The sequence below is a fragment of the Xenopus laevis genome, chromosome 3S (genome assembly GCF_017654675.1).
Source record: "Xenopus laevis strain J_2021 chromosome 3S, Xenopus_laevis_v10.1, whole genome shotgun sequence".
NCBI classification, from domain to species: Eukaryota; Metazoa; Chordata; class Amphibia; order Anura; family Pipidae; genus Xenopus; species Xenopus laevis.
Window position 1 is genome coordinate 56,979,176 of NC_054376.1, and position 27,913 is coordinate 57,007,088.

At 37.2% G+C, this 27,913-nt stretch overlaps 1 protein-coding gene across 1 annotated transcript in view; it reads left to right on the top strand.

Annotated features, from left to right (window-relative positions):
- The window catches only part of klf13.S (Kruppel-like factor 13 S homeolog), a 39,738-nt gene extending 16,335 nt beyond the window's left edge, over positions 1-23,403 (top strand). The window contains exon 2 of the mRNA XM_018255505.2: positions 22,122-23,403. Within this exon, the coding sequence (XP_018110994.1) occupies positions 22,122-22,414 (293 nt within the window). The 3' untranslated portion in view covers positions 22,415-23,403. The remainder of the gene's footprint in view (positions 1-22,121) is intronic.
- Positions 23,404-27,913: the final 4,510 nt, after the last annotated feature.

Here is a 27,913-nt window from a genome sequence, read left to right on the forward strand (position 1 = left end):
ACAATAATGTATTATCAGGCCCTTACAGTCAGAGGATCAGATGGAAAATAATGAAATTGCTGCCAAATGTACATGCTGCCAAATTTGTTTCCTACTTCACTATTATCCATAGCATCTTACTGAAATCTCTACTGAGATTTAATGGAGAATTAAGTTTTAAGATCCCCATAGACGCAACGATTCTTCTTGCCGAACAACGGATTTTAGCGAAATCCTACCAATCCTTCGAAATTATCGTGCGGTTAGTGGGATTCGAACGATCGACCATCTTACGATTTTTCGGCTGACATCTGTCAGCAAATTGGTCGGCCTGGTTAAAAAATCTTTGTCGGTCCCAGTGCAATCTATGTTTGCAGGGTCTTTTTAGTTGATGGTCAATTCATCCGATCGTACAATTGTTATGAGAAAATCGTGGTCTCATGATGAGGATCGGATCTTTTAAAAATCTCAACATCTATGGCCAGCTTTACTCCTGACTGGCAACAAATCAAATCACCTGTTAGATACACCAGTGATTTAAAGGTTGTGACTTTTTGACTTTTTGACTTTATATGTAAAAATGACAAAGCAATTTCTTGAGCATTCGCACCTGAAACAAGGGGAGTGGCAGCACATCTAAATCCAGTGTTGATCTGATTCCTGAGGGTTAAGACTTAACCATGGGTATAAATATACAAAACAATGGCAACATAAATAGTCAGCATAAGCCTGTATTGCAAATTGCTCTATGTCTTCCTTTTAATGCACAAAAAAATTCCAAAGGGATGTGTGTGGTGTGTTTTGAGGCAACCCTTTCGCCCTCCATCTGTTTCATTTGCACAGCTCCCAGGAGAACTAACAAGGTATATTGGAAACTGTGGTCCTCCAACAGCATACATGTGGCCAAGAATGAAGCAGTGACTTAACATACTCAGTGAGATAATATCATAAGAGAAATCCAATTTAATCTTCCCTTTCCCACTCTGGAATCAGATATAATAATAAGGAAAAATTACAGTACCCATAATGCTTGAATGTATCTGTTTATTGTTACTCTGTTTAATGGTTCAGGACAATAGATAGTCGGAATAAGGGGCATGTTTACTAACATTGGAGATAAATATCTGGAGAGATTTCTGGAGATGTTGCCCATGGCAACCAATCAGCAATTAGATTTAAACAGCCACAGCCAAGTTAGAAAACAAAAGCAAAGATCTGATTGGTTGCTATGGGCAACATCTCCAGAAATCTCTCCAGATATTTATCTCCAATGTTAGTAAACATGCCCCTAAGTGCCTTAATTTCAGAGGCTCTGAGGAAGTGAGATTCTCACGAAACGCGTTAGGCCGAAAGTTTCAGTATTCCCTTTGAGGATAGTGGAGGAGTGGGAGATAGGAGGAACTAATCGATATTCAGACACAACGGTTTCCCAAAGAGACTCTGCGTGTGGGGAACGGGTCAGATTTAAATAACGTAACTTCAGTGACAGCTTCAATCAAAATGTTTTTTCTCATTTTAAGAAAATGAGAATGAGAAAGAGAATTTTGCCTCTATGCTATTTCTTCTTTTCCAAGTTTTGCCCATTTATGCGTAGTTGTGCAGTTAAAGGTGACCTATAGTCTTGTAAAAAGAATATCACAGAGAATGCCCAACGCCAACCATTGGCCTGACATTGGCCTTATTTTTGTGAGTATAATTGTAAATGATCAGAATAAATAAATAAATAAAGATAAAGTGGAAATAAATTTGTGTTGAGCGCTGCTGTTTGGTTGGTATCCAGCAGAACAGGGACTCCTATGCACTAAGGAAATAATACTGCAACCCTAGATAAACAGATGATTTCATTTTATTCTTAGAAGTCATGAATATTTCCCCAGATGTATAAATAAACTCAGGGCTGTAGTCTCTCCCTCCTTCATTGCTATACTCCTGAGACAGGAATTTATCTCTCCCTTATCTGAAAATGGTCTTCGCTGTACAAACACTTTATTTGGCTTCCCTGTCTTCCTCCAGAGCTCCTGCATCATGTCTATTCAGAGGCAGCAGCCAGAAAATATGCAGTGGTCAGTTTTGTGACTGTCAAAACATTTGTTAGCAGTTAAGCCTAAATGTATCCACTGGGCCAGTCATGTTTATATAAGGTATACTTTTCAGGATACAGTAAAGCTGATTCATTGTTTTCCACTCCAGAAATGGTTCAAGGACATAGAGAAATCTTTCTCTATGAATTTGCAGTTGTCAACAGTTGTTTCCCTAGACAATTGTTTGTAATTAAGAACACTCTTAAGCTGGCTATCGATGTAAAGATTTTTAAAAGATCTTTTGGTTATCGTAAGACCACGATTATCTCGAAACGATCGTTTAAATGTACGATTTGTCCATCAAAAAGATAATTTCAAGCGATATTGCCAGGAAAACTGAGGGTAGCGGCCTGTTTGGCCCTGCAAACATAGATAGATTGCACTGGGGCCGATAACATATTTGATCAATTTTCTGACAGATGTTGGACGAAAAATAGTAAGATCCACGATCGTTAGATTCCCACTAACCTCACGATAATTTGACGGATTGGTCGGATTGCATTGAAATCGATCGTTCACCAACGAAAAATCGTTGTAGTCTATGGGGACCTTTATGCTAACTTCTGGTTTCTTGTTTAACATTCCTACTTCTGAAGCTCGCACAGTTATTTATGCTGTATTCTCAAGTAATACAAATTATGCCACAACACAGTACATAAAGCCAGGTGGGTCATGTAAATCATGCTAAATGATAATGGGAAGCAATGGACATTATGGCTTTCTAAAGAAAACATTCATAAAATGCGGGACTGAGGGAATTGGTAGAATAGCACAAGAGCTCCTAGCAACAAGTACTGTGAAGTAAGTACCACAGTTCAAATAGATGATGGAATAACAAGACAGGGATATACAATGATGCAATGACCAAGAGGTGACATGTAGATCTAGGTGCCTGGGAAAATAAAATACAGCTGTATAAAGTGAACATCTTGATGTCACCTATGTGAGAACACCTTCTATAGTACAAACAGGGTGCTGTTGTTCAGAACAGACCCTTTTAAAAATTGAAATGTAACATTGTGGTGATATTAGAAGCCCGTGCTGTCCCTAGAACCCCTGTAAAAAGAGAATTCAATGTATCTGCTGAAACAATACATTCGATTGGTAACTGAGCTACTAGGGCTGATTTACAAACAGCAGCTAAATTCCAGAAGTGCAGTTGCCAGTAGCCACCAGTCAGCAATTATTTTTGAAAAGTCTACTACAAGTTTGAAAACAAAGGCCTGATTGATTGCATTTATGGCAGTATACCCCAGCCTCACCATTCCCCTTCTCAATACAGATGTGCAGGCCTATAGCTGAATATAGACAGGATCATACCATTTGTTGCAGACATTATATGAAGAATGAATATGTCCATCTGTCTCATCCATTGGTAGAATTATTTGGTAGAATGCTACTAGCTTTGTTACCTGCCTCTCACATAAAACTGGCCTCACAATGAGAGATAACAAGTGCTCTGCAACAAAGCATGTGTCCTAGGCTCTGTGAATTTAGGGCCATTGGGGAGAGTGTATTGACTTAATAACACTAGCATATTAAGTGCAGGATATCTGACATTAGTATTGCTTAAAGAAAACTGGGCAACCTAATTTACTTAAAGGAAAACTATACCCCCCAAACAATGTAGGTCTCTATTAAAAGATACTGAGTAAAACAGCTCATGTGTAAAACCCTGCTTCATGTAAATGAACCATTATCATAATAATATACTTTTTTAGTAGTATGTGCCATTGGGTAATCATAAATAGAAAATTGCCATTTTAAAAAATAAGGGCCGCCCCCTGAGATCGTAAGATTCACTGTGTACACATACAAACCACATGTAAGGTCACATGAGCCAATTAACAGACAGAGTTCTGCCTTTTGCTTCAACACTTCTTCCTGTTACAGTTAGTGTTTTAGTATTTCTGGTCAGGTGATCTCTGAGGCAGCACAGATAGAGTCACGAAATGGTGGTTCAAGGCAAGAGATGTAAAAGGGCAATATTTATGTAAATATATATTCCAGTTTGGTAAGATTCTTTAATATGTCATTCAATTTGATATAAACTATCTGTTGCTTAAGTATTCATTTGGGGGGTATAGTTTTCCTTTAATCTATATGAAGTTGACCAACCAAACGGAAGAAATATATTACAATTATCAATATACAGACAGCAGGTCTTGGGACAGTATTTTTGCCATTAATTATTATCAAGACATCATTTTAGCAATACATTTGCTGCAGCAATTAGTTTCAACACAAATGCATTATCTATAATTATGTATGACAACTTGAAGTCCCATAAATACAGTGTAATCTCGATTTTACATTAATTTAATTCTATGGTGAAATTCCATAGTACATCACCCCCAGAAAAGACTTGCCTTCTGTTCACATTCTTCTCATTTCTAGTGGGCTGAGCTGTACTGTTACAATTTGCTACATTTGGTTGATTTCAATTGATACATTTCTCCGCAGTATCTGTGGAATATTAGCAACTATTTTATCAATTCTAACAGCCGTCTTTAATGAAACTCAGGGATTCAGCTCAGCAGGACCAAAGATAACAAATGTATCAACTAATCAATTATCAATTGAGAGCAGTGACCCCAACCCTCCCAGACATCTTGTGTGTGGGTAGCTTTGGAAGGGGAGACTGTATTAAATAGAGAGATTACAATATAGAGCAATTAACAATTGCACTAGTGAAGTTTTTTTTTTTTTTTTTTATAAACCAGTCCTTTTATTTCCTGGTCTTCTCAGAAATGTATGCTTGCTATTAGACAAGAAAAAATATAATGTTTCATTTCTTAGAGCTATACCCCCACCATATTTACTGTATAGGCAAAGTCAACTCTGTTAAAAATAAAGTAAATGAATGTTTCTTAATGGCCTTGATTATTTGTGGTGTACTGCTTTGTGAAGGGGAGTTACCCCTTTAAATTGCCAGTGCCACAGACCCCAGATATATTGTTGTCTGGGAAGAGTCAACCCAGTCCATTAAAAAGGAGTATTTGCTTGTTTCTTTATGGCAATGTGCACAGGTTACCAGGGGAAGAAAAGAGACTCATCTGGTAATTTAAAGAACCAAATTTGAATTTTTAACAGCTGCTCTGACACAAAAGCGATAAGCTGGGAGTTAGGGGCAGCACATAATAAAGTACATTATAGCTTGTAGAGGTATTGTGTAGCAGAATTGTAACTCCCATAATAATAGCTTTATGTCACAGAGTGACTATGAATGCTTTTGGGCTAAAGCTGTCCATAGACGCAAAAATAAAGCCATGCGAATCGAAGCTTCGTATAATTTTCAGACCGTGATTGGATGATCCTGATATTTTTTGTACCATGGTGCTCGGTCATTTTGTTGATCGGACAGGTTAGAAGATTTCTTTTGGCTAACAATAATATCTCTGCATGTATTGCCTATCTGACAATGTCAATAGGTGACTGTCACTACTATTTGTCAGACATAACTTTTGTATGATTGCTGTCTGTGAATTAATGGCTAGAACATTGTCTGATTTGTTATTTTTAGTACTTTATTTAATCTAAATGATTAGTGGTAGATCAGTAGATTGCAATGAACCATCATCGTACATGAGAATTAAAGCTGCATGTCTATGGCCAGCTTTAGGCAACACAATATTTATTAATTTTATAGACCTGAAGTTGAGTAGGTTTCAACTACACTGGTGGTATGGTGGTTTCTAGGTCATGTTGGGCCACCGTTTATATGGAATATTACGTTATCGCAGTTAAACCACATAGTGTACAATGACAGGCAGTCCAGTCTATGTAAATGCTCTGTAGATTGGTTTAAGATAGAATGGCAACAAACAGATTTGCTAATTTTTAAACTGATTAAAAAAAACTGTATGTGCACATTCTCAGGGATTCCACAGAAATATTTACACTCGTTTATTGCTGACATTTAGCTTACATGAATTTTAACTTTTTCATTCCAATACAGAACTTAAAGTGGCTGCACACCATACAATAAGATATTTTCAACATTCTGTAAGGAACAATTAGAATTTGGCAATGTTTTTCTCTTATTCTTTTTTTCTTATTTTTAATTATTTAATATTGTCATGCAGCATTCCAGTGTGGGGATTTTAACTGTTACATTATTGTTAAAGGAGAACTAAACCTTAAAAATTAATATGGCTAAAAATGCCATATTTTATATACTGAACTTGTCGCACCAGCCTAAAGTTTCAGCTTCTCAATAGCAGCAATGATCCAGGACTTTAAACTTGTCACAGGGGGTCACCTTCTTGGAAAGTGTGGGACACTCACATGCTCAGTGGAATCTGAGCAGCTGTTGAGAAGCTAAGCTTAGGGGTCATCATAAATTATCAAGCAGAACATGAGGTTGGCCTGTAATATAAGCTGATGCTACAGGGCTGATTATAAAATTATGATGCACTGGTTTCTGTGCTGCCGTGTAGTAATTATCTGTATTAATTACTAATCAGCTGTATATTGTGACATTTCTATTCTATGAGTACTGTAAATTGTGAGTGGGTCCCTAAGCTCAGTAAGAGACAGCAGGACGGAGCATGTGCATAGAATCGGCAGAAAAGAAGATGGGGAACTACTGGGGCATATTTGTAGGCTGATACAGATGCCCAAACTTATTGTACAACATTTCTAACCTTAATTCTTTAGTTAATCTTTAGTTCTCCTTTAAGAATTCCCTTGAATGTTTTGGGTGACAAATATTAATGGGGTAACATGAAACTATAAAAAAAATACTAATCAGCATAACGATCTAGCCTTTATAATTAATCTAATTTTGATATATATGGCATTGGTCAGCTGGGTATTTAATAAATACATGTCACAAATAATCTTTATCATTTAAAGAAGACGAAGCCACACAGAGCTACTAGTAGCAGTTACTTGCCATGACTACAAAATAGACAATAGTGACCCTACGTGGTTATTTATCAAAATCTTTTTTTTTTTTTCGGATTTCTTGCCGCGGCAGAAACTGACTTTTCAGATTTGATTTGCTTATTGAACGAAACCCAGCACAGATCAGGATATATTCAAAATGTCAACGGGACATCTGCCATTGACTCCTACATGAACTCGGCAGGTCTGCGTTAGAGTTCTTTTTTTATTCTGACTTTTAACACCATTGGGGTTTGATAAATTTTGAAAAATTCGAGTTTCTTTTTCTCAGAAAAAATTGTGTTTTTTCCTTTAAGAGCCCAACCACAAATAACCCCTTACGTGTGTTTTGAACAGAGGCAACTATCAGTATTGTCTATGGCAGGGTATTTTGTAATTGCAAAAAGTAGCTGCTACTAGTAGCTCTGTGTGTCTTAACCCTAAAGGTTAAACTAAACTAAAGGTTTTCATTCAACCAGGTCATACTATACACTGTCTAATGAAAAAGTGTCCAGTGAGATATTCAAATTTTAGATATCCATTTGAACTGATATATAGTGAAACACAATATGCAGAAAACAGCGCTTACAAGTTTCAGCAAAAATGTGGTTGTTCCTGACAAAGGTCCATGTATGAACCAAAATGTCAAATACCCAATAACACTCAATTGGTTTTGCTGCTATTAAACATATGATTGTCATTCTCTACATATTGTATGTACCCAAGTCTTGCAGTAATACAGTATTTGGGTGCATCTTTTTTCCTTTTTGTGTTCGCATGCCCCAATGTCATATTCTTCATTAGGCTTTTATTGCATTGCGAATCTTAATTGCGCATTGCAAACAAAAGTTTAAAGTTTTTATAAAATAATAAAAATATAATACAGTGTTGCCCTGCACTGGTAAAACTGCTGTGTTTGCTTCAGAAACACTACTACTGTATATATAAATAAGCTGCTGTGTAGCCAAGGGGGCAGTCATTCAAAGGAGTTAAGGACCAAGTTACACAGCAGATAAGCTTTGTAGAACATAATAAACATAAAAAAATTCGAGATTTATTAAGTGTAAAAGCCACGAAAACATCTAAGGCAAAACTTCCCCAAGTAAAAGTTGTCAAGGTGCTATAGATGCCAATGGGAGCAACACTGAACCTATTGGACCATTTTTAATCCAATCATTTTTCAGTTCATTCAGTGCCTGTTTCATTCATACTTTGAAATCGCAGTAAATTCAATGACAACCGTGGTTTTAGAGTTTGTAAATTTAGCAGTGGTCTATAACCTATAAAAGCACTAAAATCCAACCTTTAATGTATAAGCCTTCAAATGTACTAGGCATGCACCGAATCCACTATTTTGGATTCAGCCGAACCCCCGAATCCATCATGAAAGATTCGGCTGAATACCGAACCGAACCCTAATTTGCATTGTTTTGTGACAAAAAGTCACGTGATTTCCCTCCCTGCCCCTAATTTACATATGCAAATTAGGATTTGGGTTCGGCCGGACAGAAGGATTCAGCCGAATCCTGCTGAAAAAGGCCGAATCCCGAACCGAATCCTGGATTCGGTGCATCCCTAAAGTGTACCCAATAGGATTATTTGCCTCCAATAAGGATTAATTATATCTTAGTTTGGATCAAGTACAAGGTACTGTTTTATTATTACAGAGAAAAAGGAAATAGTTTTTTAAAAATTACAATTATTTGATTAAAATGCATTCTATGGGAGATGACCTTCCCGTAATTGAGACCGTTCTGGATAATGGGTTTCCGGATAATGGATTCCATACCTGTACAATATATCCAAAACATTCAGATGCTTCATGCTTTCTAACATAGTTATTAGTACAATACTGTATCTCTATAAAATTGTGGTTTGCTAATATAGATATTATATTTTAGCAGGATGTGATGATACATTGTGAATTGGCAGTTCCACTAAATAAACATGGTTTGTTTATATGATCAAAGGATTTTGATTTATATTGAGAGCCAATATAAATTTATTTTAAGCAAAATGCATGCGATGGGACAAGTCTTTGTTGATCCTTGTGTAGGATTTAATAAGGCTTATAGCACAGAAATCATTTTGATTGCCGCTGCCCTCTGGCGGTGCATATTGGTAATCAAATCACCCTGTCTGTCTGTCACTGCTCCTGACAAAACTGAATGCAAATTGTCTTATTGAATGCCGCTCTATTTGCATGCAGTTTGGGCAGTTTTTCATGCACAGGAGTGATGACAGGTAGACAAGGCATTTTGTCCTCTGCTGTTTTCTGCAAGACTAAAACCTCTTATGTGCCATTAGCTTTTTGGAATCCTGTGTGTTTGATTTGCACAATGTGAATGGGCGTGTTCTCCACCTTACAGATTCTGACCTCAAAACTTTGAGCAACCTGATTTACTCATGCATGTGGAAAAAATTGTAGTATTTATCATCTGGAAGCAGGTTGTGACTTTTAAACTTTTTTTCTATGTAACTATGCTTCAGTCTGAAAATACCACACTACAGTGACATTTAGGGGGTTATTTATCAAAGTCTGAATGCCAAAAACTAGAAAAATGTAAGTTTTTATTTTACTATAAAATCAACATTTTAAATAGAAAAAAAAATCTTGAATTTTTCAGGATTTATTAAACCCCAAGGCTATAAAAAAAAAAGTCCGAAACCGAAAATCCACCATCTCAGACCGGCCAAGGTTGTATATAAGTCAATGGAAGAGGACCCTATCGAATTTGGAAGTTTCTGTGGTCTGCGCTTGAATTAGCCCAAAAATCTGATTATTTCTGACTTTTTGGGCAAAAATCAAAAAAATTTCCGGGTTTTTGGCAAAAATCCAGAGAACATTGTACGATTCGGGGGAAAAAAACCCTAAAAAAATAGTACAATCCGATTTTTTTGTACATTTTTTTTTCCGGGTTTTTCTCTAAACCGATTAATTTGTACTTTTTTAATAATAAATAAGGTCAAATCGTGGATTCTAGTTTGGTCAACTTATTTAACTTGGAAAAAAATGTAAAAAAATTTGAATTTTGATAACACCCTTAGAGAAGAAATGGCTATACAGGAACTGCAGTTAAAGAAAGCAAACCATTAAAAGTACCAAGCTCAAGTTTTAATGACTATTTGGTAGTTTAAAGTGTGATTCATTTCAGTGGAAAGATTCATTGACAAACAAGATTAGTAGTTTTTACGTGTCAGTGAATTTGGGGAAAGATTAGTTGAGAAACAGGATTATAAAGTGTGTTTTCCTAACCTGAGTTTACATTTACATTACATTTGACATGAGACAAATAAAAGACTGATCAACATTGATAATGCAAATACAGGTGTCGCCAGTAGCTGTACAAAAATGGAAAGAAAAGCATAGACGCGTTCTTCTGTGCTAATTTTTATTCTAAGAATCTCTCAAATTCTGAAAAATTATTCCCAGTTTTTCCAGATATAAGTAAAAAGGGATTTACTTCCTCTCCCCCAGAGAAGGAAGCCATGTTTCTTGCCTGCCAGCATGTTTTAGAACCCACTGTGTTCAGCCATTCCTAGCCACACACTGTTCCACACCATTTTTCTTCCCTTGGGGGGCTGGGTTGCAGTTGGGACTGTTCTGCCTAAGGGTAAGGACACACGAGGAGATTCAGGGAGATTTTGTCGCCTGGCTACTAATCTCCTTGTCTTTTGAGCAACTATCTCCCTGAACTGCCTCAGCGTTTTTCCCCATAGGCTACAATGAAAAGTCACCTGCGCTAATGCACACAGGGCGATGCGTTTTCAATAGTTGCCTGAAATTGCCTCAGTGAGGCAACTTTGGGCAACTATTGAAAACGCATCGCCGTGTGTGCATTAACGCAGGCAACTTTTCATTGTAGCCTGTGGGGAAAAACGCTGAGGCAGTTCAGGGAGATAGTTGCTCAAAAGACAAGGAGATTAGTAGCCAGGCGACAAAATCTCCCTGAATCTCCTCGTGTGTCCTTACCCTAAAAGGGGCAATAGGAAGATATCTGTAGACTGTATTTACCAGGCAATAGCTGTTATATGTAAGGATATGGTCAAGTGTAAATACGCCAATGAAACCACATGCGCATGATAATGTGCGTTTTTTTTAATGTGTAGTTTTTTTTTCCCAATATGCATTTATGTTTTTTCCCATGCCCCCCACTTGGAAGATTTTTTATTAAACTTTTGTGAAAAAAAGCCAAGTGGAAAAGCAATTTACATGCAAAATGCAGCCATTACATCAATACGCAGCTTAATTACGCCACAAGCAGACAACACAAATACGCATATGTATATTCCATCTCGCAAGAGTTTGCCCGCCATATTGAAAATATGCATCATATTTCAGCAAAGTATATTTCTTGAACCTGCAGATCCCATAGAGTTCAATAATATAGTGTTTCCTTGGCGTATTGGCATTTCTGTTGAGAAACGCAAATACAGGCATCTTGTGGTGAATGTTGGCTCGCAAACGCCCAGTGGAAATCGCTATAGTGTGTATTACATTATTTTCAGTAGGGTTTCATTTTGCGTGTATTTTTACATTCAACCGTGCATTTTTAAAAACACAACATAAAAACGGCCAAAGTGGCCTTGCCCTAAGGCTCTAAATCATTCTTTGTGCCATTACCTTTAACATGATGTCTGGTATTGTTAAATGTGCTTCATGCTCCCCTAGAATTTCACAAAATGCTTATGTGAACGAATACAGTAGGGGAAATAACTAATTTTCAGCTGGACTTTCTTTTTCCATCCCCATAAATAGCTTCACTATAAGACATAAATAAATCCACTTGGAGAAAATCATCTGCCATCATCTTCTGTAACAACCCCGGTTTAACTTGTTACGAGGCAAAGGAAAATAAGAGAAGCAGCCAAAGGTTTACCTTACATGAACTCGTTTCCATCCTGTTCCAAAATTATAGTGTTTTATTTAGACAGCTGAGCCGTCTGGAAGTTGGCACTTTGCACCTGCTTAGCTCAAAGGGTGGATTTTGTGAAGAAAAGCCACAAATTCAGCCACAGATGTCAGAGTCACATAGCCAAAATTAACAAATCACAATATGTTTTTTATGTCCCTTCTCTAGAAATGTATGGAGAAACACGAGTGAAGATAATGTGTTGCTTGTAGTAGATGCTTATGGACATATGCTCTGAATTAACAATATTTTTTGCTCTCATACTTACAATTCCAAGGATTATCATACTGGATAAAACTTGGCAATACTCACACAATGTAGGAATGTCTTTCAGTTGCCAGACTCTATCCCGAAAATAAAACTTTTATTAACTTTCAAAGCATATGATTTAAGTTCGTTGGAGATTAAATAAGGCGTATGAAGAATATCCTGCAGTTTGAGAGGAAAGTGGATGTAAAGAGATAGTTAAACATTTACCAGGGGCACAAGGCCAATCCCCTCAGGTATGAACATGTATATATTTTTCAGATCTACTATTGATTGAACATAATTTCTTAAGTAAGGCAGAACAAGTGCAACTCCACAGCATGCATTGATGGCATAATGCTGTTGGTATATATTTGGCACTTCTGATAACTTCTTATCACTAGAGCTTACTTACTACACAGAAGATTTAGTTTCCCCTCTTTAATTGGACACACTGTGGCTTATCAGATACAAAAAGCAACCGTGTGGCACCACACAAAATAAGTTTTCGGTATATATATTGAAATAAATTAAAGGCGAATAAGTAAAATTGTTTGGGACATTTTGTTATGTAAGGTAAAGGTTGAGGCAAATTAATTGCATAATTCTTTCCTCTGCTTTATTCAGAGAGAAATAGTTTACAACTTACCATACCTTGTATTAAGCTTGCCTACTAGAGCGCCGCCACTCTGTCTTTGGGCTTTGTCCCCTGCAGGTAACCCTCAATGCCAAAACTGTTTAGTTTTAATTATACCGTTTTATGGACTCCAGTGCAGCTGAAAGAACAAATATTAACTCAGTGTGTGAGTGATTTATTAACGTTTTAAGCACTTGGAGTCCTTTGACATAAAAACAATGCATAACTCACAAATAGTCCCACAATTAATCTTAGTTATCTTTAGTGTTTAATCCAGTGCATTCAGAGTTTCTGAGAATAAAGTATATTTATATGCGCAGCAGCTCTTTGCAATCAAATATAACTGCTGTGTTCCCCCTGTTTACCCCCTATTGTCTTGCATGGTAAATTCTGTTTCCCACCCTGAGCCTGTGTGGCCCTGCGATTTCCGAAGTTGCCTCACGAGGAAACTTTGGGCAACTTTGGAAAACTAAGCGCTCCAAGTGTCATCCGGCGATTTTTATATTCTAGCCCATGGGAAGGCTTTCAGGGAGATTAATTGCCTGAAGAAGAGGTGATTTGTCGCCGGGCGACTAAATCGCTCGTGTGTCTCTGCCCTAAAGGAGACTTGCTGTATTGTTTCTGTGGTACATGTAGTCAGGACCAACAGTGCAGAACATATCAGAGACATGCATATACTGTTTTCGCAATTTCAATTACACTTGCAAATAACTTCAAAACCATCAAAAAGTTAGTCAATATATATATGTAAATGTTTTAAGTATTAAATATGCTTTCATTACCAACATTTTTATAATTGGGTTTACAGCCCCTTTAACTATAAAATGGCGTACTATACCCCTTTGTGTGCTTTACCAAGGCAATCGGGTACATTTATTAGACATGTTAGTAGGTAAGGTTGGAGCTAAAATGGTTTATTTACATCTATCATTTCCCACAGACCTTCTTTGTTCTCCAGTTTGTAAGGCCTGTACTAATGGCAAACAGGCCCGCCTGTTGCCACATTTGCGTTGTTATAAGGAATTGCTAACACTGCTGTGTATATCTATGGCTGGCTTTCCCAAAAATACTAGGGCTGATTTATTATAGATTGAACTGAGCAGTTCACTCTATTTTACAATTTAACTACACCTTGCTAAACTTATTCGGAGTGGTTTGTGCACTTTATATTAATTTAAATATTTACATTTTTCATACTGTTAGGCATGCTTCAGCTCAGTAGCTTCTTGAAGGCCTAGTATCAGCAACTCTGTCTATATACTTGATGCACTTCCTGGATTCAGTTAACCCTCAGTTTGCCCACTCCCAGTTGAGCCAATAGACTGGTAATAGCAGTTTAATACTTTCACAAGTTGATATATGTATCAAAGCTTAGGCCAATCACACCATAATGTTTCTCTGCCTGGGTTTAACAGAGAAGTGTGTATTTTTGCTCCAAAATCCATGCTATGTGTGCACACAGACCAACACCATGCCTGTCAATTCACTTAGACTACGAAGCATTGCTGCACACTTGATCCTGACTAAATTAGCAATCCCCACATTCAGTTTGCCCACACAGTTATTCTCTGAATCTTAACAAATTGTTCCAGCATGGAAAATAAATTGTTAAATATTTAGCTGTTAACTCCTTTATGACCTGTACGCATTGGTATCACTCGTAAAAAGTTAACGATCGATTGTAAATCAACCATGTAGTGAACCTGCATTTACATCCTCATTATGCTTTTTACTCTCTGAATGTATGGAGGATAAGCATGATTTGCTTTTATTTTGCTGCACAATTTCTGTTGCTACAAGAAAACCAGACTTATTGCTATAAGCAAAGACTAAACAAAAGACGTGCACTGTCTGGACATGTACTCTTGCCTTTCCTCTTACACTAAAGTGAGATCTTGGTGAGTTATGGATCATGCAAATGTGTTAAAGAACAGCTACATGATCAGAAATCATGCATGCCAGAGTGATTGTGCTATTTTCTTTAAGAATCCAAACCAAAGGGATGCATGTTTTCATATCTGGATAAAGGACCACAATGAAAGCTGAATAATCATTATTTCAGGATCATTTCACAATTGTAACAAGATCTATTTTAGGAAGCAATTACAGTCTGTTTAGCCCCAGTCCCGAGAGTATTTCTGCCCTAATTTTTGCAGAGTAAGAGACAGGGAGTTAGACTTTATGAATTAACTGTGCTCTATGTTTGGCAGAGATGCTGTCTCAGAGAGTACTTGTGCTCTGTGTTTCTAAAGGGAAACAGTTCTTTTTAGAAATCTGTCACTTTAAAGGTCATAGTTTGCCTAATGCTGCTGACAAGCTGCCTGTGAGCATGAAACCTGCAGCGATTGCCTCTGTGAAATGAAGTTGTTTACTCCTACTCTGTTTAGTTAGCATCTGTTTAAACCAATAAACATTGAATACTGAAGCCATGATGCTATGAATATAGCTTGCTTTTATAATAAGTTTGAATCTCACAAAAAGAGAAATATTTTCAAACAGGACATGTAGGGAAAGCACAAGCACTGGCCAAATATCCACACCCTTTTTACTTTAAAAATGTATTTTACTGCCAGTGGTGTAACTAGGTACATTAACCCCCAATCACCATCAGTTATACAATCCCATAGCCTTAAGTATGCCTCAAATATGAAATTGCTCATTAAACCCTTGGGTATCTGTGAAGTCACAATATACAACATCTAAAGCTGTTCTCACAGATTTTGTGTATTCATTTATACAGAAAAATATGGATGGAAACAGATATGATCACATTAAGTGTTGAAAAGCAGTGGCAGAATTTGAAAGGCCATTATGTAGGATTTGTTTTTCTATTTATTGTCTGCCAATTATTTGCTCTAGTAATAAAGTTTACAAAGAGCTCTTGAATTGCAGGATAAGGTAATCGTTACCCATCGGTAGAAATGGATAACTGATGATGACCAATAAAATCTTTTCAGTATTTAAAATTTTCCTGTAAATATATTCCAAGCTCTTGTTTTAAATATCATTGAAGTAAAATAAAATATGTACTGAATACCTCTTGGCAGAACAAAATCACAGTTACCTCATGTGCCCTTACAAGGAAGATTAGCAAATTACTTGGTTTGATTTACATCACCATTCCTGTCTAGTAATGTGAATGGTTTCCAGTTTGTCATTATAATGGCTCTTAAAACAAGCCATTTGGTTTGTTGTAACATAAACCTGGCCAGATGAAGGATTTCTTGTAAAATACATATTATATAAAGTTCGCTTGAGACAACTGACAAAAATACACTTGGTGCATTTTAACCTATACACATTAACAGAACTCTGCTATTTTATTACCCTCATGCCTTACCTTTTCCTCATTTAATTATTGCACCAGTAGCTATTGTATGCTGCATACACAAACAATTTTAACTTTTGAACACACTTCTATACACACCTTTTCAGTACTCAAGCACTGCTGGGCACACATAAGTTATACATTTACTTTTTATTAAATGGGAGCCTGGAAATCAGACTAAACTATTCTTGTAATGGGACTATTTAAGCATTATACTTCTATACCCTTTGATATGATTACATTGGCAGAAAGGAGCCCATGTCTTCTAATTGATCAACTTTAAGCTTGCCAGTAATGTTTTTCACTTCACTTTGTGCTGAATGGATTATCCCTATGTCACACTTAAAAGACTGGTAGCAGATCAGGCTAATGCTACGCAAGTGATAAAGAAGAAGCAAATACCTTGTGTGTGCAGCAAACGGGGTGATCCCAAGTTTATTCCATGGTGCTAGTGACACAATTCAAAAGATCAAACGTTTCGGGACCTCATGGCCCTTCCTCAGTGAATGCTACGCAAGGGCTGTTCTCGGCCTATGGAAAAAAGCAAGCCAAGAATAAATTAATGTGTATGGCTTTGTATATATATTTATCGTAATGTTTACACCCCCTGTCTGTGCATTGTATACACATGTACAGCACTGCATATACAAGTAGCCGTATAATAATATATACACACCTTTGGGCCACTGGCATGTGATTTGGATAATGGATGGAAAGGAATTGTGACTGGATATGGCAGTGCATGGAGAAGTAGGCTATATCTGCTGAGATTCAGTAACTGAAGTGAAATCCAGAACCTCTTTGGTAAATTCAGAGGTCAATGCTACAGAGTCAGCTCTGGGTTCTATCAAAAACAACCCCCCCGAGTATTACATCAAGAAAGGTTAAGAGCCATACATAGGACATTGATACTACATAGCTGCGGGGAGAATGTTTGTTTTTTGGCATTCTATACAGAATACAAATTAGTTGTTGTTCATTTCTTTTGTTCCTATAAGTATGTGTGAGTGAGTGTTAAGCCAGCCCTAGGCTTTCAGCTTTCTTTATAAAATTGCTTTTCCTGTCTTCCTCAAGAGATCAGGATTGTCTGAGAATGATGGGATTTGAAGTTCAACAACAGGCTGAAGAGCTGAAATGTCCCCTCCCTGCTGTAAACTATTGTTTCCTTAGTGACATGCCAGAGATATTTATAGAATTCACTGGAAGACCCCGTTGTCTGCCTGTGCACTCACATGCATCCCACAGACAGGGCTCACCCGTATCTCCCTGTTTAACTGCTTTAATTTGTGCATTGGCTGGTGTTTTTGGGTCTCACCTTCTGCACACACAGCCAAAAACAACAAATTTGCTTTGCACACAAACTACATCATATAAGATGTTTTGTTCTTCACACTCCACTCCAAACCTTGTTCTGCATGTTATGTGCTTTTCCATTCCCTATAAAATCCTTTTATTGTTATTAATATTTCAAGTCATTGACTCAATATTTACACAATACATATTTGCAATCAACCTGAGCTGCAAAGTCCATATCCCTAGATATAAATTTTTCTGTACATTCTGTACACTTCTGTGCAACCTCTTTTCTTGTATTACTATTCTACTTGTAGAGGCCAAAAGAAGTGATTTGTAAAGGTGGCTAATTAGCTTTTCTGCATAAGTGCCATTGTTATGATCTAAGTTGAGGGGTAGGATAAACTTTCTGATGACGTGATGGTGGCCACATTGACTACCAATTTGGCTATATATGGGCCAGAACAACAGCCTCTGAAGCAACTTTACTTAAAGGGGAACTCCAGCTCTCAAACCAAAATTTGATAAAGAGGCCCACATAACACAGAAACACCTAATGTAGCCATCACAGTTACTGGTTTCTTCAAAAAAGTATGAATAAATGCTATTTTCTGTGCTGAAATCCAGCTGTTTAACAGTTCTTCTCATTCTGCATTATTTGAAATCCTGGCAGGGAAGGAGGGACTAAACGTCAACGCTTATAGACTGCATGCCGGAACTACATAACCCACAATGCACTGCACTGTGATGTTCTGTACCTTATTGAAATCATGTTTGCAGGGAATTGTGGGGTTTGCAGGCTAAGGACATATGGCTGCTGATAAAAAGTAACGGTAGTCAGCCAGCTCAGCAAAGTAGTCAGACAGAGCTGCAGCAGAGCAGGGAGCTAGGCTTAGGAATCTGTTCCAAACCATTAGAAATCATGAAAAGTCTGCATATTTTTTAATTGATGTATATAGTGGAGTTCACCTTTAATGAAAGGATCTTCCTACTCACTTGTTCTCTTATTAGCTACCCGTCCAGCAGGGCAGTGTTAGTAATTATGGGATGAGACATACTGATGCTAGAAAAGGATGCTAGAATAATCAAGGAGTGGCAGTGCCACACTGACATTTGTATCAAATCCATGCATATAAAATAAGTAAACATAAGCTAATATTACATCATTAACATGAATCTGAAGTGAGGAAACCGAAACATACAAAGCCACATCCATTGTAAATTAGTATATCTGATTAATGGCCCTGACCCTTCTCTAAAGTTCATTGCATATAACACAGATGACACCACTAATATCTGAGAGAGAGGTAGAGTGTACAGCCAAACCCTCAAATAGGGCCATTGCATGGGTCTGGTGCCCGGTTTGAATAACTGCTATTTCCTTTGATAACATTCTTTTGTGTGGCACTTCTATTTTCATGTATTACACTGCTGCACTGTGTGCAACAGGTGGAGCACCATACCTGCATAAGGGTACTGGAATGTAAGTAATATTACTGCTAGAGTCCCAGAAGTCCTTTGCATGCATTACTTTACATAAAAGAGCACAGCGTGCACAAATAATTATGTATGCACGCAAATAGTTTAGTACTTGCTGGGACCCATGCACTGTACTGTGAGTAGGCACATGTAGCCTATAGAAAATGAGAGAATGTTGGTGTCCAACATTTGAAAATAATGTATAAAGACATCTACTTTTGGGATGGTCAAAGTTAAAATCCTATGGGAAAATACTGCCTCTGACACCCTAAAGGAGTCTGCTAAAAGTGATAGGTGAAAATGAAATTTCTGCAATACAAAATAAACTTTCTACACAAGTACATTTTCCCATACTTTCCACTGAAATGAGGACTAAAGTCTTAAATAGAATGTGGCTAGAAATGCTGTATTTTCTCTACTGAACTTAAATTACTTAGCAGCCATATAATGGTAATGATCCACATTCTCAAAGTTTTCCTCAGCCACTCACGATCTTGGATTTTTGTTAGGCCATCCTTTAAATGTCAGTGACACTGCACATGCTTAGGGGCAGATTTACTAAGGGTCGAATATCGAGGGTTAATTAACCCTCGATATTCGACTAGGAACTAAAATCGTTCGACTTCGAATATCGAAGTCGAACGATTTAGCGCTAATCCTACGATCGAACGATCTAAGGATTATTCGTTCGATAAAATCCTTCGAATCGAACGATTCGAAGGATTTTAATACAACGATCGAAGGAATATCCTTCGATCAAAAAAACGCTGGCAAGCCTATGGGGACCTTCCCCATAGGCTAACATTGACTTCGGTAGCTTTTAGCTGCCGAAGGAGGGGGTCGAAGTTTTTCTTAAAGAGACAGTACTTCGATTATCGAATGGTCGAATAGTCGAACGATTTTTAGTTCGAATCGTTCGATTCGAAGTAGTAGTCGAAGGTCGAAGTAGCCCATTCGATGGTCGAAGTAGCCAAAAAAACACTTCGAAATTCGAAGTTTTTTAAATTCGAATCCTTCACTCGAGCTTTGTAAATGTGCCCCTTAGTGTACTCTGGCCTGCTGTTGAGAAGCTAAGTTTAGGGGCTGTCAAAAATAATCAAAAGTGCAAAGAGTCAACTATTGTTAATGTGAATGAGTAATCAAACTTGTATCATGAATGTTATATTCTATGTATACAGTATATTGTGACTCCGTCGCTAAGCTCAGGTAACTTGCAGCAGCCTGAAGCATGCACTGTGAAGCAGCAGAAGAAAATAGGGAGCTACTGGGGGCAAGTTTAAAGGCATAGATGTTTTCAATGGTGGCCTTGGCCTGACACACAATTAACAAATACTAATTCTTTATTGAACATTGGTTCTCTTTTAAAAGAGAGAGCTTTCACTTTCAATTTTTCAGTTGGTGAGCTATGTAAAGGAAACCCTGTGATACAAGACAGCAAAACCACATCCTTTCTAAGAGACAACAAAGTCTGTGTGTAAACAGAATGGCTCTCACGGTTGCAGTTTGAGTGCAGAGCATCTGGTGTAGCTTTCCATGCCACAAGCTTTGCTTTCCTGGCACCTTAACCATGTTTACTCGAGTAATTGAAAAGAACCGGATAGGTGTAACCCAAAGATAGCATGAAGTGTTTTCATAGGTGTTATACTCTGAGGTTTAGGCAACGTCACTGAAAGGAAATTTGACAGCTAAATGTGCAGTCAGCAGGTAAGGCTGTTTATTCAAGGCTGGTTAACACTTATTTGTGGTAAGATATGAACTTTAGGTTAAAAGTTCTTAGGTAATCATTTGTGTTTGAACAACCCAAATACTATTTTGTAACAACTACCATACACTAAAATTATAGAATTGTTGAAAACAGCAATTAAACCAAAATAGGTTTGAAGCATAAAATGCGGTATTAAAATACATATAAAGGAGATATACACCTAAAAGAAAGTAAATATGCCATCTGTAGAGCACTTTTTTTGTTTAACACGTTAAGTAAAAGTGGTATATATTAGAATGATACAGGGTGCCGTAAAGGCCACCTAATTCACGGTATGGCTACATGGACTTCCTTGCATTAAAAAATTACCCTGGACAGGCAGCAGATACAGGGGGTAAACTTTGGATCAGCAGCAAACGTTCATGCAGAACAGACACTACTGGTAGTTCCCAATTTAAGTTATTTCAGTGACAATCAATGACTTAATTTTAATCTAGTTTAGGACTATCTCTCTGGAGGTCTATAGGTATTTCTTTTGTCCAAAGAATTACAAAGAGCTTCATATGCTATAGTTATATATTTATAAAACATATCAGAATGATCCAGTCATTTGGCACAGGACCTGCAAACCAGATATCAGTTCAGCAGGACCTCCCAAGGGCCTTTATAAACAAGCCTATATGTTGCTTGAGTATTGACAGCTTAAAGAAAATATTTACCCCCAAAATGAATATTTAAGAAGATAGTCTGCTGAATATCAAATTTAGTGGCATATTAAACACTCTTTCCAAATTAAGTGGCATATTAAAGACTCTTACCAAACTACTATATATATTTAAGTAAATATTGCCCTTTTACATCTAACTGTAACAGGAAGAAGTGTGGAAGCAAAAGAAAGAACTCTGTCTTTTAATTGGCTCATGTGACCTCACATGTATGGTTTGTTTGTGCACCGCGAAGCCAACGATCCCAGGGGGTGGCCCTTATTTTTTAAAATGGCAATTTTCTATTTAGGATTACCCAATGGCACATACTGTACCACTAAAAAAGTATATTATTATGAAAATGGGTTATTTACATTACACATGAGCTGTTTTCTGCAATATCATTTTATAGAGACCTACATTGTTCGGAGATATAGTTCTAACACATTGGACAGCAATCATCTAGAGATGTATAAAAGCTATGGTAAATCTTATATTTAGCTAAAGGCTGCAATAACCATTTTATAAAAGCCCCTGTCTAAATAGAAGTTTCTGTTTTTGAAATTTTGATTAAAAGTGGTGGAAAGATGTTCTTATTTTATAATGGATTTACCTTTAAAGAAAACATCTCTCAGGCATTGATATGGTACTATTTTACACATCAAGAAAAGACCTGTAACACTTTTATCTATAACTGCTTTGTGTAAAGCTTTGGAAGCTTGAGTGTAACATAGTACCACAAACTGTAAAACTCAGATTAACATAAATTATACTTTAAGGCCCCATGCATAGAAAACCGCCCCCAAATAATGAATCATTGGTGTCCGAAACTGAGAATAACCTTGTGTTTCTTTGTTTTTGTCCAACAGGGGAGAAACCATTTGAGTGCAACTGGGATGAGTGCAACAAAAAATTCGCAAGGTCGGATGAACTAGCCCGACACTACCGTACTCACACTGGAGAGAAAAAATTCAGCTGTCCTATCTGCGAAAAGCGTTTCATGAGAAGTGATCACTTAACCAAGCATGCCCGCCGTCATGCCAATTTCCAGCCCAGCATGCTTAAGGGGCGAGGTGGCATCAGTTCAAGGAATGGATCTGTCAGCGACTACAGTCGTTCGGATGCATCAAGTCCAGCCATTAGCCCTGCAAGCTCTCCTTAATCTACTTGCACTGAACATTAGCACTTTGCTTCTGCTAATGTGGAACACTTTGTGAAATGGATTTTCTTTTTTATTACATGCATTTAAAAATTTTTCCTTGGTATTTTTTTTAAGTGGATTGAAGATTGCTTATTTTGAACTAACAATGCAAAATCTGAAATTCTGTAATTCCTTTAGGTCAGATTCTCAAATTTATCCTGGCTGCCTTTCTCTTGGATTTCCAGAATTTTATATATCAATCAGTTTTGGATCTCCAAAATTCAATACTTCCAGTTTTCTACCTCCAGATTACCATATCTTACCTAGATTTTATCTCTACGTGTCTGGCAATCCGCACATTTTGTACCTCCAGTATCCCATCAAAGTATCTCTTCTCTATTTCTAGAATTCTATACTTGGCTTCTGTCGAGCTTCCACAGTTCATGTATCTGATCTTAGCGGATCTCCAGGGTTTCATTCTCCACCACGTTTCATTACCAGTCTCCTAACTTGTGTCTTGTGTCCATCTCTCATTTACAAATGGCAGTTTTTACTCTAAAGGACAAAAAACATTTTAAACTACTTCACCTCAGGACTAAAAAAAAAATAAAGTTGCACAAGAGAAGCATTGATCTACAGCTTAAAGTTCAGTGTTGAATTTCACCTCTTCTTCAATATTCCCCTCTCTCAGGGATGAATTCCTAGATTATATAATGATGTCACAGCTTTTTCTGCAGCCTTATCCTCTCCCTTTCTACATTTTTATTTGTTTGCACTCAAAGGTATTTTGAGTTCAGGCACACTGGGAAATGCCAGTACTGGAAAATGGTGCCCTTTTACTTGGGTGGAAAACTTGGTTTATTTGCAAATAGTCTTATATAATTTTAATGTATATATTACGCATACTCATGTCAAATGTTAAACATTTATATACGCTACCAGTGAATCATTTTGTTAGTTTTGTGGCATTTGCAAACTTTAAGTATATTAGATTTTGTTTTTTAACTGTACCTTTGTTGTTCGCTCATGGGCTGTACTCTAAACTCTACAAGAGGGATAAGCAACCACGGGGCCTCCAGCTGTTGTAAAACTACAACTCCCAGAAGAGGCATTCTGTAGAGCTGTAGTTCAATGGCTGTAGTACCAATATTGTTAATCCCTGCTCTGCAATGAGCATTATTCCCATCAGTGTTTAAAGGAATTGTTCAGGATAAAAATAAAAACTGGGTAAATAGATAGGCTGTGCAAAATAAAAAATGTTTCTAATATAGTTAGTAAATGTATAAAGGCTGGAGTGACTGGATGTGTAATATAACAGCTACAACACTTCTTCCTGCTTTTCAGCTCTCTTGGTTTACACTGACTGGTTACCCTGGTTACCATGCAGTAACCAATCAGTGACTTGAGGGGGGGGTCACATGGGTCATATCTGTTGCTTTTGAATCTGAGCTGAATGCTGAGGATCAATTGCAAACTCACTGAACAGATATGTCCCATGTGGCCCCCCCTTCAAGTCGCTGACTAGCTCAGAGTTATAGAGCTGAAAAGCAGGAAGTAATGTTCTGGCTACTGTATTAGACATCCAGTCACTCCAGCCTTTATACATTACATTTTTGCCTAACTAACTTTATTAGAAACATTTTTTATTTTGCACAGCCTATCTATTTACCCACACTGAACTGTTCCTTTAAGGTTACGTGCACATTCTTTAATTAAGTTAGGTCAGTAGAAATCAATGCCTCCAACCAAGTCAATTGCAATACGTGCCTGAGAAAGTAGTACTTCCTGCAGCAGAGCCACACAAATGGCAGCTTCTAATGTACCTCATACTGCAGGACTGAGATTTTTGGGGAAACCCAATTAATTTCACCAAACTGTGCTATTTTCTCACCAGTTTATTTAAATGTCTCACTTTTTGGTCAGGGCTTGTACACTCTGGACTTTTTTCATCCATGTATTTTCAGACACTTAGACATTTTCTCCCAGTGTTGTTATGGTTTTTGCAAAACTACATTCATATTTCTTACACTTATAAAGGTGATTTTACCTTCCTTCTCCCCCACCCCCTACAGGGAGCAATGCAATGCATCACTTTACACCACTGTGTACAAGCCTTTAAAATGGTGCATTGGTGCAGACATGGCCAGGTGCTGTTACGTTTCTGCCTGGGAGTCATGGGTCCATTTGTGATTGGGAAAAAATTTGCAGATCCCTATAACGCATTTACCAAAGAGCAAAACAAAAAATCTATAACACTTTTGCTTCACTTCATTGTACAAATAACCCCAAAAAATTAAAAATTATTTTAACTGCCTACATGCCATTAGTCTTTGATCTTGCAAAATATATATCGGTGAGATATGTATATGTGTGGCATGTAAATGGTAAAAAGGCTTAGTAAAATATATTGACACAGATTATTCTGCACAGTCATAGTTGACAATATATTTGAATTTATGAAGTTGTGATGCTGCCATATTGGCACATTTGTTCCTTAAATACCCAGTGCATCAGGGTTTCCTGGAACTCATTAGAATGGCAGAATGCTCATTAGAATGGCAGAATGCTTACTTTAAAGCAAGTAAACACTTGCATTGCGGCATCTTATTGATCCGACAACTAGTACAACTGAATCCAAAATGTTATAATGTCCCTTTAATAGAGCATGATTGAGATGTATTCTCTTCTAGATATGGATAAATAAGGTTGGGTCAGCAGAAATGAGCTTAATGCAGTTGCCCACAATTGCTCCAGAACTGAGGAACTATAAACTAACTGCACCTGGCTGTATCTGCATCACATGTCACATGCTTAAAACTATCAGCTTCACTCATATTTGGGTACTGCACTTTGGGCTTTTATTGTGTTTCTGTATATGAAAACAATCTGCAATATGGCTAACATAGCAGGATCTATGGAGCCACACTTTACATTTTCTGGGTCTTCTCACCCACCTCATTGAGTAACGTGCTAACCATGATTAGGGTCTTACTTTTATTAAGTATTGTGACCTAGTTAGGAAAAAATTGTCGTAGATGGACAGGAGGGTCTAATGAATCACCTACCTGTGAATTTAGATCTAGGCAAGTGACCAGAGTTTAAAGGATTTTCTCCACAATGTTAGGAGTAATTATAATTATTTTAAAAAGATGCCTTGTGTCCCCGGACATCATTGTTATAGTTTAATCAAAATGGCAACCACAGGGTATAAGCAGGACCTGATAGGGTCTGTGCTTTTTCATCTATATGAGAGTTTGTACTTCAGCCATTTTGGGGTACAGACTGCTTTGAAGACTACAAACTCAAAGAGGGTTTGTTCAGCATGCAGCCTTCCAGCAGGAAAGCAGTTGGGATGTAGCTGGAGGACCTCAAGTTGAACAGCTATCGAGTATACATACAGGCTTATTGTAGATAAACTCACATAATTAAATCACAGATGTACTGTAGAAAAACACATATATTTACATGAATTCCAAATTAAAATAAAAAACAGGATATTGCATCTACTCTAACTAAAAGACTAAATATATAAATGTATAAATTCGACAGAACATACTCTTTCTTCATATGACAACATTGGTTCCTTCATTTTGCCAGCAAAACCTAGGTTTAATTATTGCTTTTAGTTTGTTTAAGGGGACCCTATGTGTATGTTTTTCCTACCTTGTTTTTTACTTGCACTTGTAGTAGTAGCAATCACTAAAATGAAACCCCACAACCAGATAGGTTAAAATATTTTATGCATTACACAAATCCCATCTTACAGCTGGACACATTTTCTGCCACCTAAAGTATCTACCCAATAGACTGAGTAAGTGCTCTTGATAGGTTCCACTGAAGTTCCTGACCGCTACTGTACAAGTATGTATTTCTATTCCCCAAACTTACAACCCAGAGCAGAGTGCTTAGGCCACCCAGTGACTTGGTGAGTGTACAATCACCTAACTTTATTTTGCTTTATAGTGTTTTCTTCTCGCCAATACACCCAAAATAGTCTTTATTGCCACAGTCAGGATTGCTTGAAAGCACTTGTGCTGGTAATTTGTAATGCCAATGGCTTTTATTCTACTTGATTGATTCCTGTATTTTAGATCATTATTAGTTGGAAGTTTTCATGTCTTTGCAGAACTTTCTGCCATATACTCTCATAAGAATAATATACATTCCTTTCCTATAAAAAAATTAACATAGCTGTATGAGTTGAATGAATAACAATATTCAGAAGGATATAATATATATATATATAGTGAATAAAGTACCCCCTCTTGTAAAATATAAGGGTATTATAAGTTACCGAGGAGTTTCATGACCATATAAAAGTACGAGGCCGAAGGCCGAGTGTTTTTATACAGGTCATGGAACTCCGAGGTAACTTCTAATATCCTCATATTTTACAACTGGGGGTACTTTATTTATTATAATACACAAGTTTCAGTGAGTCATGTGACAGAAATGACATCAGAACTCACCGTTTATAACTGATGACATCAGAACTCACCGTTTATAAGGATATAATTTACAGGATATTCATGGCTTTTGTGTATTATATATATATATATATATTATATCCCAAAGTAAACACAATATTACTGTATAAGGTTGAAGTCAACCCTACTGAAAATATTAAAGGTTAAAATATAGTGCACAATAGAACTATGTGCTGTCTTTAACTGGGAGAGGACAATGTTCTTTTACACTGATCTAGCAGAGGCATGTTCTGCTTTGTTCTACAAGAGGAAGCCAGGTGCATCTTCCTGTCAGCAGAAAAGTTAGTGAAGCAGACTAGGAATTATTTTTCCCTGTAAACAGACCGTAGAGATTCAAATTATGTATGAAAACTATGTCATTACAGAATACTCTTCCACAAAGGAGCAATTTGCATTTTAGACATGGTTTCTTTTAAGCAAATCAATATATTACCATATTGACCAAACTTTAAGCAAATGTGAAGACTAAGAAATATTTCAGGTTTTTATTGAGCCAAGCAATGAAACTATTCATTTTACATAATAGGCGATGAAGGCGATTTCCAAAAGTTCAATTTTCATAGGGGTTTTCATGAGAGCTACTCATTAACTTTAGTTGGATAATATAGGACAAACCATATTATGGTTGGTTTGGCTGTTATCAGTGGAAACACTTGCTTGTAAATATGGCTGTTACAGTAACCCCGCCCACATTATTACTTACTCTTAACACAAAGTGACAACAATCTGCATTGCTTGCATTAAGCCAGTTGTGTAGTGACAGGCAGATAAAGCAGCAAATCACTTTGAGCCCATCAGGGATTTCTGCACATTCAAATTTTTAGCTGCACTCTATAACTCTGCCCCTCACCATCATTTAGGGTCACACCAGGGTATCAAAGTCACCCATGTGGCCTTAGTGGTAAGACTACAAAGGGCAAATGAGTTGCAGTTGTTTAAAAGAAAGGTAAAAACATATCACAGAGATAAACTGGTCAGGCCATGGCACAGTTCTTGCCATGACATACATGCCCAAATTAATTTTCAGAAGTGA